General features: G+C 41.0%; 1 protein-coding gene across 2 annotated transcripts in view; it reads right to left on the bottom strand.

Moving 5' to 3' along the window:
* Positions 1-15074, bottom strand: part of adcy9 (adenylate cyclase 9) — a 65934-nt gene continuing 50860 nt past the window's right edge. The window contains exons 5-10 of one of the 2 annotated variants that reach the window (XM_033040652.1): positions 13476-13681; positions 11269-11428; positions 10154-10302; positions 7232-7270; positions 5137-6325; positions 1-1792 (exon numbers count right to left, since the gene is read on the bottom strand). In XM_033040652.1, coding sequence (XP_032896543.1) covers positions 5170-6325; positions 7232-7270; positions 10154-10302; positions 11269-11428; positions 13476-13681 — 1710 coding nt within the window. In that variant the 3' untranslated portion in view covers positions 1-1792; positions 5137-5169. Of the gene's footprint in view, positions 6326-7231; positions 7271-10153; positions 10303-11268; positions 11429-13475; positions 13682-15074 lie in introns of both variants that reach the window. The other variant, XM_033040651.1, reaches the window with a different exon arrangement.

The raw sequence follows: 15074 nt of genomic DNA, 5'->3' as shown, positions 1-15074 counted from the left end.
TTAAGCATTGCTGCCTCACAGCACCATTCATGTAAAACTTTATTATGAATACTGTATTCCAATTGGCAGATGTACGGTGAACATTTACAGTGAAGTCATTGTTATTCGCAGTAAATTGAATTTAATATACAATTGATTACAGATTGGTAGTAATAATTCAGATATATTGTTTATCTATATACATATAGCTTAATATTTCACATACATTGTCTGTCAAAGCATAGGCATTGTATTTACAACCAGACCAACTGCAGAGCAGTATACAACATTCCACGAGTGTGAGACCCACAATCCCTTCAGACCAAACTCAGTTACAATGTAGTGTTGTTCAGAGATCTGCTCCTTCATTACTGCCATTTATTGAGACTATATTCAGCAGCAGCTAATGGGTCACAGCAACTGTGCTTCAACTGGTCTGGTGCTCCCAGACCCGCCTTGGGATCAGTCATGGCTATGTATTTTCATAAACAAGGTTTCTTAGTGATGTCTTTCTTGAGGCAGTGTGTGACCAAAGTGGACAAGTGTGGTTCAATAAACATGTTTTGCGGGGTAGAAGTAAAACCAACAACTCCTAGTACAATAGGGATAATTAATGAGTGCCCATAGGACTGCATACATAACAGCCCCAAGACCGGATCACCCATCACCAACCCACCCACCCCAACTCTGCTGTCAATCATGTGGCTATGGAGGTGACAGGGCATGTCAGCACATGGCAACAGGTCTTCCCACCATGATGGCCAATTCTCTCCATTGGGCAAACAGTCAGTGGTTCTGGAGAATTGGGAACAAAAGTGGAACAGCAGCTCCCTAAATTAAGTCAGTCACTTTATTTTAGAAAGGTTCCACTGTGAGAGACTTTTAAAACATCTGATGAATTTGCAGTAGTTTCAAGATAAATACTCATCATCTGTATATTATAGAGGTCCAATATAAAATTGGCCTCGAAAGCAAATACAAAATGCTTAGGTGACTCCAAGACAGCACCGATGACCCAAGACAGGACCACAACAGTACCCTCCCCCCACCCACCCCACCCTTTCTATTCCTGTAAGGTCATCATATCACGATGTTCAGAGGAAATTGTTGAGCTTGGCCAACTCCTATTCAACTGTGCTGCAGAATTTACTTTGGTGCAGAGGACTTTGCAGCTGCAGTCATTAGAAATAATTTAAACAAACTCCATTTAAGAAACACTATAGTACTTAAAAAAGTGGCAATTGAAATTAAATATCAGAAAACTAACCTTAGCAGTGGGGCCATGGGGGTGTTTTCACCGTTTAGCGATGGAAAGTCTGTTTTTAACCATGATCTTGTTTTCTAATTTGAAATAATCAGTCTTTAAAGTGAGAGCAATTTTAAAGTACAGTAAACCCTCGTTTTAACGGACCCTTATATAACGGATTTTGGTTAAAGTGGATGGACCGGCCGGTGCCATTCCCAGCTCTCACCGTCTCCCCAGCCACTTACAGCCCTGGCTTCCGTCACCAGCACTGGCTTGCAAGGTGTACGAGCAAGCCCTTGATCTGACCTGTAAGGTCTGATTGACATGGCTCATGTTGTAGCCCCTGGGGACATGGCTTTCTTCAGATCACCACCACCGACAGGCCGCATTCGGTCACTGTGGGGTTCCCTCCCCTCACCAGCGGCTGCTTCTTCCAGATGGCAGTCGCTTAGTCTGCTCCCCGCTCCACCGCTGCTGTGTCATCCTCCCGTCACTCTTTCCAATCATCCTCTCCCCCATCTATCACCCGGGGTCGGTTACGTACGTTGCCTTGGACGATGTCAGCACCTGTGGGGGAGAAGGAGGTGGTGGAGAAGGGAGTGACAGACTGGTCAAAACGACGGGAGGGTGGAGCGGGCAAAGTGGCAGCTGGTGAGAGAAGGGAGCCCCATGGTGACCAAGCTCGTCTTGTCATTGGCAGCGGCATGAAGAGCGAGATTCCAGACAGGGGCTATAATGTGAGCCGCATCAATCGGACTGTGCGGTAACTGGTGAAGGGCTCGCGGGGGGAGACCAGCGGCATCGCCGCCTGGTTTTAAGACGATACGACACAACGTGCTGAAGTAACTTAGTAGACTGAATCAGTCTGAAGAAGGGTCCCGGCGTCACCCCTCCACGTTCTCCAGAGGTACTGCCTGACCCGCTGAGTTACTCCAGCACTGTCTCTTTTGTGTATTAACCATCTGCAGTTTTGTTTCAATTACATACAATAATACCGTACTCGGTTATAGTGGACAATTGGCAGTAACGGACACTATCCTAGTGTCATTTGAAAATAATCTTTCAACTTTGAGTACAATGACAAAGCTCACTCAACTTACAGCTTGAAGATCCTACACTCCACAGGGCCAGGTCACAGGCTCCTTTCTTGGGCTTACAGGTGAAGACTTGCCTCCAGCCTCAAGAATTTTGTTTGCAGCAGAAGTACTCAAGTGCTTTCATCCAAATTTAAATTCCTCCATTGAATATTACGAGAGGAATCAAATTATATAGCAGCCATTTAGTTGCAAATAAATTAGGAACACTTAATCTGCTTATAATTTTATTTTAATGCATATACATCAGCAAGGATGCACTGAAATAATATACTTTATTAAATCTGAAGATTTATGTGCAGAGAAGTTGCCTTAGTGATAGTAGAGCTATAGATAATTGGTTGCAAAATACCAGCCTGTTGAATGGAGCCAAAGCTGCTTGGAGTGAGTGAATTTAAAAATATTTCATTTGATTAGAGACAAAACAATCCTTCTGTTAAAGGGGGATGTCAATACATCTCTCATCCTATCATTTTAGTGTCCAATTTGATTAAGGTTTATCTTGTGTACACCTCTTGCTGATGAGGCATTAAAGTAAAGTATACGTAACTTATTTCAACTGTATGAATTTATTGTTGTGCAGTTGCAGAACACATTTCTCTTGATACTGGTTAAACACCAAAACTGCCCCAGTGAACACCTTGTTCTTAGAGCAGTTTCAGACATTTCTTCAATGAGCTTGGATTCTGAATGCATTAGAAAGTTGTATAAAACTTTGTCAGTCTTGTCCCAAACGAGACCTATTTATGTCGAGCAATGAATAAATTGAAATAACTACCGAATCCATAATCTGATTTGTAGATTTAGAGTGCAGTGCATTTCAACAACTCATATGTTCAATGCTATTTTGTTATTCTTATATCTAATATTATTGCTTATATTGCTTGACACACTAGCTTTAATTAGATTTTGTAAGGAAATAATTATCCACTTCAACCAGTTTGGGAAGAGAGAGTCAGGTCAAGGTAAATTTCAACAGATGTTAGTGTTCGGTTTGAGTAGTTTGCCAAGTACGCAGGGGGTTAAAACAAACCCAATATTCATTTGATTGGAATACCTAAATTAAATTAACTCCAAAGTTTGAAAGATGCGAATGCGTCGTCAGTAATTTATAAGGAATCTCACGATCAGCGGCAAGTGGGGCCTCCAACATAACATTAGGAAGGGCTTACATTTCCCAATATATTCCACACATTTTCATTGCTGGGTTTTAAAACACAACTCAAGAACACAAACAATCAGCACTTAAAAAAAATACATGTCAAAATTGTGGTGGGAATGAGAGAGGAAGTGCTGGCAGTGAAAAATAGTTGGGGAAAGATTGAATTGACGATTCTATTCTGATCCAGGCAATTTTGCAGATCTTATGAAATGGCATAAAATTTGCATTCAGTCCTAGCTTTCGATTTAGGACGGGGAGGTGTTATCAATTTCTGCTAAGCAATACCATTTAATAATGAAAAATTGACACAGCATTAAATGCTAATTTTTGTCTTCCAGTTTTGAATACATTATTTTTACTGTGAAAATTATCACTTCCATCCTCAATTCCCTACCAATAGGTTTCCCATACAAGATCGGAAGGGCAGACAACTTGAATGAAAATCAAAACACGGCAGATGCTGAAAATTTGCAATCAAAACAGCTAGAAATGGTCAATTCAGTTAGCATCTGTGAAAATAACAAAAATAAAATTTCAAGGTGGCGAAGGGTCTTCAAGCCAAAACATTGTTACTTTTTCTACAGATGCTGCCTGACCTGCTGAATATTTCAGACAATTTCAATTATATTAAACAGCACTACTCCTGGGAATGTTTCACCCTCACAGCCTTGGGATAGAAGATTGCTTAGTTCAGGAATTTTATCTGAAGATTGGAAGATGCCATGTTACTGCAGCAATCTGCTTAACTGGTGAACAGTATAGATAGACCCACGACCATAGATATCCGGGAACAGAGTCTCCGCTGGTTCAGTTACTGGTCCTATCTCATATCATACTTGCAACTCCTATCATCTCCAACCTGAAATAAGGCTGATTTTCAGAACTGAAGGCAGATAAAGGAATCAAGAATTGTGAGTGTTTTAATGAGAACATTTCTTTGGAAACAATGAAAACAAGCCTCTAGTATTATAAACTGGATTTACATAATCTGCCATATTTTCATGCAGATCTGAACAACCCTGGGCTTAAGACTTCTACTTACCCAATTCTTTTTAGGCATTATCCCTACCCTGGAAACAAGGGTGACTATCAGAAAGTTAGTTAATAGCCTGTTTTCAATGAGGGCATGGTAAATGAAAAACATTGCCTCGAAGTTTGAAATAGCTTATTAATTTCCAGACCCTTTGGAGTACCAGCAAGTGAGGACTGATTTGAAGTTTGTTAATGCTTCACATGACCAGATTCTTTTGCCTCATATCCCTTGGTGCACTGCTGGCATTCATCATTAGTATTCCCCAGAGGCTCAGAATAAATGTGACACGACTACAGGAATGAAAAGATGAAGCAGCAAACCAAGCCAACCGAATGAGACATTTGGGTGGGAGATGGGTTGATGTGTGGAAAGAGACTGGAAGATTATAACCAAAGCATTGTGCAGGGTTCTAAGTCATGCTTTCTGCAGCCTCTTTCCATAGGCCTCAGTTCCCCCCCTCCCCAAAAGGCACTTGATATCCATAAACAGCATAGACATTAGCAATGGAGCTGCCTCCTGCGTTACTGTGATCAACACAGAAATCAGGATATAAAATGAAAATATTAAAAACCAGGAATAATCACTTCACGCACAGACACTACCAACGTGAACTGGTTCCTACCGACGAGGCTGATTTGTGATATGACAAGATGCATCATAGACAAGTAGAAATTTGTAGTTTTGTCAGTTCATCCATCTCCTCTGGATCCTCGTCACCCATTTTGCTGCATGCCTCTTCTACCTGCTTCGTCTTTACCTTCTGTAGAGCACAAAGCAAGTCTTTATCCTCAGAGTTGTCCGAGCATTGAGCAGATTTGTCCATGATTTGCACAGAAGGCACAAGGCCAGCAAGTTCATCCGTGGGAGAGCGCCCAATGCTTCCGTCCACTTGCACTCGGATGTCTGGTGACACCGAATGCTGATGCGATGGGATGATCCCACTGTTTGTGCTTTTAGGGTACAAGTATGTCTTCATTTGACCTTTGCCCTTGACATTCACTGTCCCCCGATAATCAAAGTCATAGCCCATTTCGCTTAATATTCGATAACTCTCCTCACTCACCTGGATCCTACATTCCACTCCTGTAGTGTCCATCCTACTAGCAATGTTCACTGTGTCACCCCATATGTCATACAGAAGCTTTGTCGTGCCGATAACTCCTGCAGTGAGGGGTCCGTGATTGAAACCAATCCGTAGTTTAAAGTTGAACCACAGCATATCTTTGTTGAACTCATCCACGACCCTCATCATTTCTTTGGCAAACTCAAAAAGAGTCTGCAAATGACTGTGTGGATGGTTGCTATCACGTCGCTGCGATGGATTTAATCCAGAAGCTGCCATGTAGGTAGCTCCAATGGTTTTAATTTTTTCAATATTGCTGTTGTATTGAGGCTTTCCCAATAATTCATCAAAATCTCCAATCAATTCATTCAACACTCGGTAGCATTCCTTGCCCCCTTCATAATTCTCTTCATAAAACTCACTGAAATTAACAATGCTGGCAAAAATAACACCCACATCTTCATGGTTTTTGGAGTAATGGGGAGTGACCTTGAGTTGATCAGCCACATGCGCAGGGATGATGTTATGAAGCAGCCAGTCAGCCTGGTCTTTCATGCTCTGTATCTTGTGGCGATGAAGGTCTGCCTCCACATTACCATGGTAATTCAGACGATAGCTGACCTCAAATTCCCGGTTCAGGAACCAGACCAGCAAAAGCAACAGGACGATATCCAGAATCACTTCCTTTCGGATCAGTTCTAGATTCTTTGAACTCCAAGTAGACATTGAGACATTGCAGCCCACTTCTCTGTTGGCGTTGAGGAAGACAATAAAGAGAGTGATTTTTCTTTTTAACCAGTAGGTATGTTTTACAAATATTTTAAAAAATCAGATGAAATTTCCTTACACAATCATTAGATGCTATTAAAAGAGTAAAACTGCATAAACCACAAAAATGGAAAAGCTCAAGGGATGTAAATTTGACGTCCTCACTTGAAAAACGCTTAATTATGATTTACGATTCTAAAGGGACTGGATAACATGAACCTTGTCCAGATTAGAGCAGAAGAATATCTCCCGGTATTATGCTATTGTGAAAATTATACTCTCGCATTCTAATATTTCTCTGAAATCTTACATTACAGTCTATGAAAAGAAACCTGCTTCTTGCATGCTCTCGAGACATTCTATGTTTCACAGTTGATGAATTACTTAAATCTGATCCCCATTATGAAAAGAACATTAGATCAATGTCCAGATTACCCAAAATCTTAAGACTTCTGTAAAGTCTGAAACATTAAGTGTTTCGCTTTCCACTTTTGCTGCCGACCCAGGTTTCCAGATTGTGTGTTTTATTTCAGATTACCTACGTTCACAATACTAGTTGAAAGTTGCAACTTGGCTAAGACACCACTGAAGTCTGTTGCAGGATCTTTAGCATCTACATAAATGATTGCAACCATGACGATGCTCCTCACCCACTGTACTATAATGAAGTGACCACTTTGAGACAGATCCTTCTGTGCAATTGTTATATCATCAGATAAACCATTATTAATTTGGCAGCAATGGAAAGACTATTTGGTCTATATAAGGCACATGCAAATTATAGGAATGGAATCCTGCATTGACTGAGGATATTTATTGCATCTATTTTGTGAAATAAAGTTTCCGCAATTGCTTCTGAAAATCATAATAAATGTTAAGATCTTACCCGAATGATTCAAGAGAGTCAAATTGGACTTCAGGCGAGCTGTAAACAAAGAGGAAGTTCTTAAACCAAGTTTTTCCCTCGTAACCTAATTTATTAACTGTACATGCAGATGTGTAATTACTCACATGCCAGGATTGAGAGTATTGGTGTTTATTAAAGTGCTAATTAACTTTTCAGATTCATCCTCTCCAATACAAAAAAATATTGTTTTGTTTTTCCCACTAAAAAGATTTAACCCCAAAGTTATTCCAAAATCACTGTCAAATATTGATATAAAGAACCTTGCTCTATTTAGCCTTGAGATACAGCGCGGAAACAAGCCCTTCGGCCGACTCCACGCAGACCAACAATCCTACACATGCACTATACACGAGCACTATCCTACACATTAGGGACAATTTACAATTTTACTGAAGCCAATTAACCTACAAATCTGTACGTCTTTGGAGTGTGGAAGGAAATCGGAGCACCCTTAGAAAACCCACGCGTCACAGGGAAAACGTACAAACTCTGTACCCATAGTCAGGATCGAACCTGGGTCTCTGGCACTGTAAGGCAGCAAATCTACCACTGCACTACCGTGCCGCCCCTATTTTCCATGGCAGACTTGCACATTTCATTCCTTCTCAGATGTTCCTCTCTTTTAGAGATACTCATGATGTAAATGGCATCTTATTATTCCCCCTAGCTGATCCACAATTCTTGTTAATACTGTCAGTGGAACAAGCCCGAATCAGGTCTTCAACAAATAGCATCGGAACAAATGTTCATTTGTCCATAATCTTGTTTACAGCGTCACCAAATACAAATAGTCTGACTTAGCTCAAGTGCAAATATCAGTAGGATATTACCAGCACTTAGTCTAAGCTATAATGTCACAAGTAAACCCCAGGCTCCATATGACAGTATGGATCTACCTGGGGAAAACACGTTGAATAATTTCACCCCATCATAGTATTGGACAGAATTGGTTACTCACAAAATATGAGCATATGTACTTATTTTCCTGTTGGTCACTTGTTCTTTATTGGCATCAGAATACTTGATACCTGCCTACTCAACCATGTTACATTTTTGCAAGTTGGAACTAACCCCCAGCCGACGTCTTTCAGATGTGAAAAGATTGGAATTAAAAATTATAACTTTTCTTTGGGTTATACAGTAAGTGCCTACAGTACAAAAGAACTGTTACATTCCAGTTTCATCTGAAGCCAAGCTTCCATAGTTTGACATATTCTTTCCCATTGCTTGCTATCATCCTTAGCTGGACTACTGCACACCTTCAGCAATCAGTCAGTGATAGCTTCTTTCTTGCAGTGATGCAAGTTCTTCCTCTGCCTCGTACTGGATATATTAATCTGCTACAAACCCAAATGCTACTGTTTCCTTTAGTGATACAGCATGGAAATAGACCCTTTAGCCCACCGAGTCCATGCTGACCATTGATCACCTGTTCACGCTTGTTCCATGTTAGCGCACTATCATATCCACTCCCTGCACTAGGAGCAATTCAGAGACCAATCAACCTACAAACCTGCACATATTTAGAATGTGGAGGGAAACCGGAACAGACAGAGGAAACCCAGAGAGAACGTGTAAAAGCCCCCAAGGTTAGCAACCAGGTCTGTGACACTGAAGCAGCAGTTCTATCATTGCTGCCATCCTTGACCTAAAAACTCCTAAAAACACACCTCAAAAGGGAGAATGAAATATCCAGAAAGATCCAGCATACGGAGGTAATTCTGCTTTAGACAATAGATGCAGGAGTAGGCCATTCGGCCCTTCGAGCCAGTACCGCCATTCAATGTGATCATGGCTGGTCATCCCCAATCAGTACCCCATTCCTGCCTTCTCCCCATATTCCCTGACTCCGCTATCTTTAAGAGCCCTATCTAGCTCTCTCTTGAAAGTATCCAGAGAACTGGCCTCCACCGCCCTCTGAGGCAGAATTCCACAGACTCACAACTCTGAAAAAGTGTTTCCTCGTCTCCGTTTAAAATGGCTTATCCCTTTTCTTAAACTGTGGCCCCTGGTTCTGGACGCCCCCAACATCGGGAACATGTTTCCTGCCTCTAGCGTGTCCAAACCCTTAATAATCTTATATGTTTCAATAAGATACCCTCTCATCCTTCTAAACTCCAGGGTATACAAGCCCAGCCGCTCCATTCTCTCAGCATACGACAGTCCCGCCATCCCGGGAATTAACCTTGTAAACCTACGCTGCACTCCCTCAATAACAAGAATGGCCTTCCTCAAATTAGGGGACCAAAACTGCACACAATACTCCAGGTGTGGTCTCACTAGGGCCCTATACAACTGCAGAAGGACCTCTTTGCTCCTATATTCAACTCCTCTTGTTATGAAGGCCAACATGCCATTCACTTTCTTCACTGCCTGCTGTACCTGCATGCTTACTTTCATTGACTGATGAACAAGGACCCCCCCAGATCCCGTAGTACTTCCCCTTTTCCCAACTTGACACCATTTAGATAATAATTTGCCTTCCTGTTTTTGCTACCAAAGTGGATAACCTCACATTTATCCACATTAAACTGCATCTGCCCACTCACCCAAGTCACACTGCATTCTTATAGCATCCTCCTCACAATTCACACTGCCACCCAGCTTTGTGTCATCTGCAAATTTGTTAATGTTACTTTGAATCCCATCTTCGAAATCATTGATGTATATTATAAATAGCTGCGGTCCCAGCACCGAGCCTTGCGGTACCTCACTGGTCTCTGCCTGCCATTCTGAAAGGGACCCGTTAATCCCTACTCTTTTGTTTCCTGTCTGCCATCCAATTTTCTATCCATGTCAGCACTCTACCCCCAATACCATGCGCCCTATCTTTGCCCACTAATCTCCTAAGTGGAACCTTATCAAATGCAAATTTGTAGCAAATTACAGTGCAATACTTACATTGAAGGACATAGCGTGACGTAGAGTAGAATTAGAAGCAACACACCAACAATGGTAGCCAAAGAAAACCTCATCCAGGAGCTCAATTGACAAAAGTTACAGTAGTGAATGAAAGTGATGATCATTGCACAACAGAAGAACATGGTAACCTGTAGAAAGAGTCATAAGTAAAATATCTCAATCAAGTTGATTTTAATTTTAGTGAAGGCTCAAATTCATTACCTCTGCATTTAATACATGCTTAGAGCCATAGCCTTGTACAAAAACCTCCCAAGACCTTGTACTGACCAAAACTCCCAGACTCAAATGGAAATGTTTTAATCCCTGGTATTCCAGAGGGATAAGATGCCCTCAAAACTATCACTGCGTCTCAAGTCACCAAGATTCAGTTCTTCCACTGTGTAGCAAGGAGCTACTGTATCTGCATGCCCACTGCAAGAATAATTCCCCACCATTCTCTAGCCACATCTAAATCTGCCTTTTTCCGTTGAAATCATTGGCAAGGGTGTCAGTGAGTAAATAAACTTTGGGTGACTTTAGCTGCATGCATCTTCCCAAAATGACTAATTATTCCTTTTCAGATTTCACTCTCTAGCTTGGGCCAAGTGCTGTCTCCATTTCAAGGCTGAACTCTTCTACCTGCGACTCCTACTACTTCTGTCTGTTCTCGTGGAACAACTCAGCTTGGTCATCATATTCAAAGTTCATTAGATCAAAATCAGAACATGGATGAACCATACAGATGAGAAAGATTCTGGTTTCTATTTTAAGTTAGGGACCAACTTTTTTTTTAAATTGTGCCGTGCAGCTATCAACCAAAGAAATTGATTGGAAATGCACAGCTCAGGCACGAGTCTCAGGCTCGACTCTAGGGCTCTGCTGAATTAGATAAAAATAATTTGGTAAAATCCAAGATGCTTCCAGACTGCAAAGAAAAAGCAAACTTTGCTGAGTATCAATCCAATCCCAAGTTAAGCCTGAATACACCTCCTTCACTCTTCACTTCAGAACAAAATAACTCAAAGTGGCAGAACTTTCAAGTAGAATTAAGGATATTTTATTCAAGAATATATTGTTCTCCAAGTCTGCCCCTATGGTGATGCAAGGATACTTACATTTACATTGGTTTTAAATTCACAAGTGAAATGGGAAAACACAGCAACTGCAGGGAGAGAGATGAGAATGGCTCCAACAAAATGACGAGGCAGCCAGCCTGAGATTGCCCTCATCGGTCTTTTGGTACATGGCATCACCTCATCCAGGTAAAACGCCATTCTACAATGGAACAGTGAATGGAGGTTAGAACAACTGGGCAATTCATTATAACAGCTATCCCAAATAAATTCAAACTTACCACAACCATAAGCCACTAATGTTTAAATGGAGCAGATGTTGATATATAGGGATCTATTGACTAACAATCAGACCCATGTATGAACACTGGTCATATAGATATCTAAAACATAATCATTCTGTGTTGAAGATCACAATGTGAATTCGAACAACGAAGGACACTGATCTGTAACATTAACCCTACATGCCATTCTCAGAATCATGGTATTTCCAGCATTGCAAAACGAAAATACACTGGCAACTTTAATTCCTTAATACCAGAATAAATAAAAAATTTAATTTTACACAATTAAAACCAAAAATTAGTTACTTCAGCATCAAATTACATGCATTTCAAGTATTTCTGAACTTTCTTACTCTGGATTCAATCCATGCAGTATCTACCATTTCCAGAATACAGCTGCTGACCAAAGTTAAACTTGAACACCAATTGGGGAATAGGAACTCTTCAAATTCATCTACTACATGGGCTACTGAGGCAAAGCTGGAGCACGTAAGGGACTTGAGCACTATGCAGCAATATGATACACTCCAAAATAAGAGACTCTTTCCCCCTTCTCCCCCCCCCCCCCCCACAAATTCCAGGCATTTTTCCATACAAAATTAAAAACAAATATTGTACTTCATTCCTAGGCTAAATGAGGTTGGAGCAAGGGCTAGAAAGACAGAAAAGGAAATCAACTAACTTTGAATAGCAGAAATGGTGTTCTGTAAATTAGAATTCTAATTCATCCTCAACCCATTTCCGGAGACCCAAATGCAATTGTTAGGGACTGGCTGGGGTATTACTACTAGTCAGTTCACGAAGAATTTCTAAATGCATTGCTGGCGACAGTGTGGAGCATAAAGAACCAATATTTTGATCGTGTCCATCATTATCTTGAATTTTCTATTACCAGAAGACAGCTACCTTCATATTCAGAAACCAACATATTCACACAATATGCAATAGCTTTTGATTACTTAGCAAGGTTAACATTTTGAAAAAATGCACCAGTTAACAACTGCACTGGACAAGCCCTAATCTCCCTCCGTGGTTGATAGTTGGGTTGTAATTTGTGCTTTTATAGAGCACCAAGTTCAATCAGGGTTGCAAGCTGACAAAAGCCTTAAGCATCTACAGGAGAGTCCAGCCGTCATCACCTCCAATTTCATACTCAAATAGCATACACCTGCCTTTGCTCCAGGTTGATTTTCCCCCAAAGTCTTGTGTATAGTTCAACAGGATAAAGTGCAGAAAGAAAAATAAAAAATATATTAGTTACTCATGAAAACAGCCTTTTATCCTTACACCAGGATATCCATGCTCAAACATTGAATGATTGCTTGATGGTAATGGACCTGGATTAGATATGTTCTTCGCGGTCCAGATTTCTCCTCCTAACCTCAAAGGTCCACTGTAACATCTGCTGGCGACCTTTGAATCCAGGCGAGCAATACTGAAGTGAATGCTGCACCAAGACAAGCCCGCAGCAACAGTCAGTGGTCGGGTCAGCTAATTGTGTGCAGCTGCATCAGAAGAGTTCAGGGGCCGTTGCCTAACACCCCCATTTCCCATTGGAACGATTAAAAGATGTTTCTTTTAACATACAACCACATACTGTAACAATGTTATATAACTGATCATAGTAATAAACATATTTATTTAAAGGTTGAAATTAAACCAAAGACCAAGTGACTGAAAAGATTGAATATGAAAATGAATTTCTTGATCATGTTAATTTGCCACAAAACAGAAATTCAAACTGCTCAAACTGATGCAGGATCCTAATAACTTGCGTCTTCAACTTTTGTTTTTTTTAAAACCTTGATAAGACACAATTAACATATGGGAAACACCTAATGGATGAACTATAAAACAGATGCACTGAGACATTTACACAAACAGTGGTTTATGGATGGTGCTGAAATTCTGTACTGGCCCTTTCCCGTAGAATATACAGCCTTCCACACAGCATGCTTGCCTCACCTGATGGAGATAACCAAGGAAAGCACTTGAAGCAGGATCGCAAGGACAAAAACCACAACAGAGGCATGCGAAGGTGATGTACACAGTCCCTGCTTCATGAAACATGTGATGGAGAGAAAGAGGAAGACTATGGTGGAGAGAATGACATCAAGGAGTGAACTGAAAGTGGCACTGGCAAACGTCTTCTCTGATGCATTGTTCACAACCTATTGGGGGGGGGGGGAAAGAAACAAAAATAAAAAATACTGTATGCGTTTAACAAGATCAGATACAAGGGCATCACAAACACAAAGCACAATAGATGTGAAAGGCACTGATGATTCAAACAAACGATTCCAGATACAAAATACTTGGTACACACAAAATTGGGTCTGCATGCAAGCGATGCTATCAGCAATTTGCAACACCCATTGTAATTTATGTCAGGTGTCCACTGACAAACTTCTGTCATGTGCATGTTCGCTTCAGCCCTTCCGACTTTCATCACCTATGCTTAATGTTGTTATTTCTATCTCACTTGTAATCTATTCTGGAAAATGTGAGTTTTAAATAATGTGTTTTATATTTCTGCACAGAAAGGGAGAAATAAGTGAAGCTAATACATAGAAATATTAAAATCCGAGGCAGAACAGTCAGATTAGGATGACTGAAGGAAGAAAAATGAAACGTAACTGTATAACTTATTTGACAACAGCTGTAAAGTAGATGTCACTTGACATTGTTTCTTTTCTGACAGCATTCAAATAATCAAGAGAAATTGCCTGGGTTATTAAAGTTGTATGGGTTATGACTGGTCAAACCATAGTTTACGTAGCCTATAACAAAGATCTGGAGACATAGAAACATAGAAATTAGGTGCAGGAGTAGGCCATTCGGCCCTTCGAGCCTGCACCGCCATTCAATATGATCATGGCTGATCATCCAACTCAGTATCCCGTACCTGCCTTCTCTCCATACCCTCTGATCCCCTTAGCCACAAGGGCCACATCTAACTCCCTCTTAAATATAGCCAATGAACTGGCCTCGACTACCCTCTGTGGCAGGGAGTTCCAGAGATTCACCACTCTCTGTGTGAAAAAAGTTCTTCTCATCTCGGTTTTAAAGGATTTCCCCCTTATCCTTAAGCTGTGACCCCTTGTCCTGGACTTCCCCAACATCGGGAGCAATCTTCCTGCATCTAGCCTGTCCAACCCCTAGAGACCAATGGCCATTTCTGAATTTAAACATGAGGCACTGGGAAATAATGCTATAGACCAAAAAAAGGCAGAGGAAAGCCTTATCATAGCATGTGTGCAAAGGATGTTGCACGATTGCAGTATTTATTTTGTTTGCTGGATGTGCACATCACTTGCATGGCCAGCTTTTATTACACATCACTAATAGCATCAGAAATACCTCCACTAGAAGGCCCTCAAAAGATTTCTGAGGTGGGTAATGTGGTTGGTGGTGAACTACAATCCTGAACTTCTGGGGACCTTCTGATGATAAAACAATCAAAATTAAGAGCAGAAGAAGGCTGTTTGGTCTTGCACCACCATTCAGCATGATCATAGCTGCTCATCCACCAATTTCTGTCATCTCCCCACTTCTCTTGATCAT

The sequence above is a fragment of the Amblyraja radiata genome, chromosome 22 (assembly GCF_010909765.2).
Source record: "Amblyraja radiata isolate CabotCenter1 chromosome 22, sAmbRad1.1.pri, whole genome shotgun sequence".
NCBI classification, from domain to species: Eukaryota; Metazoa; Chordata; class Chondrichthyes; order Rajiformes; family Rajidae; genus Amblyraja; species Amblyraja radiata.
Note: the sequence above shows the minus strand (reverse complement) of the source record. Positions and strands in the feature narration are given on the sequence as shown.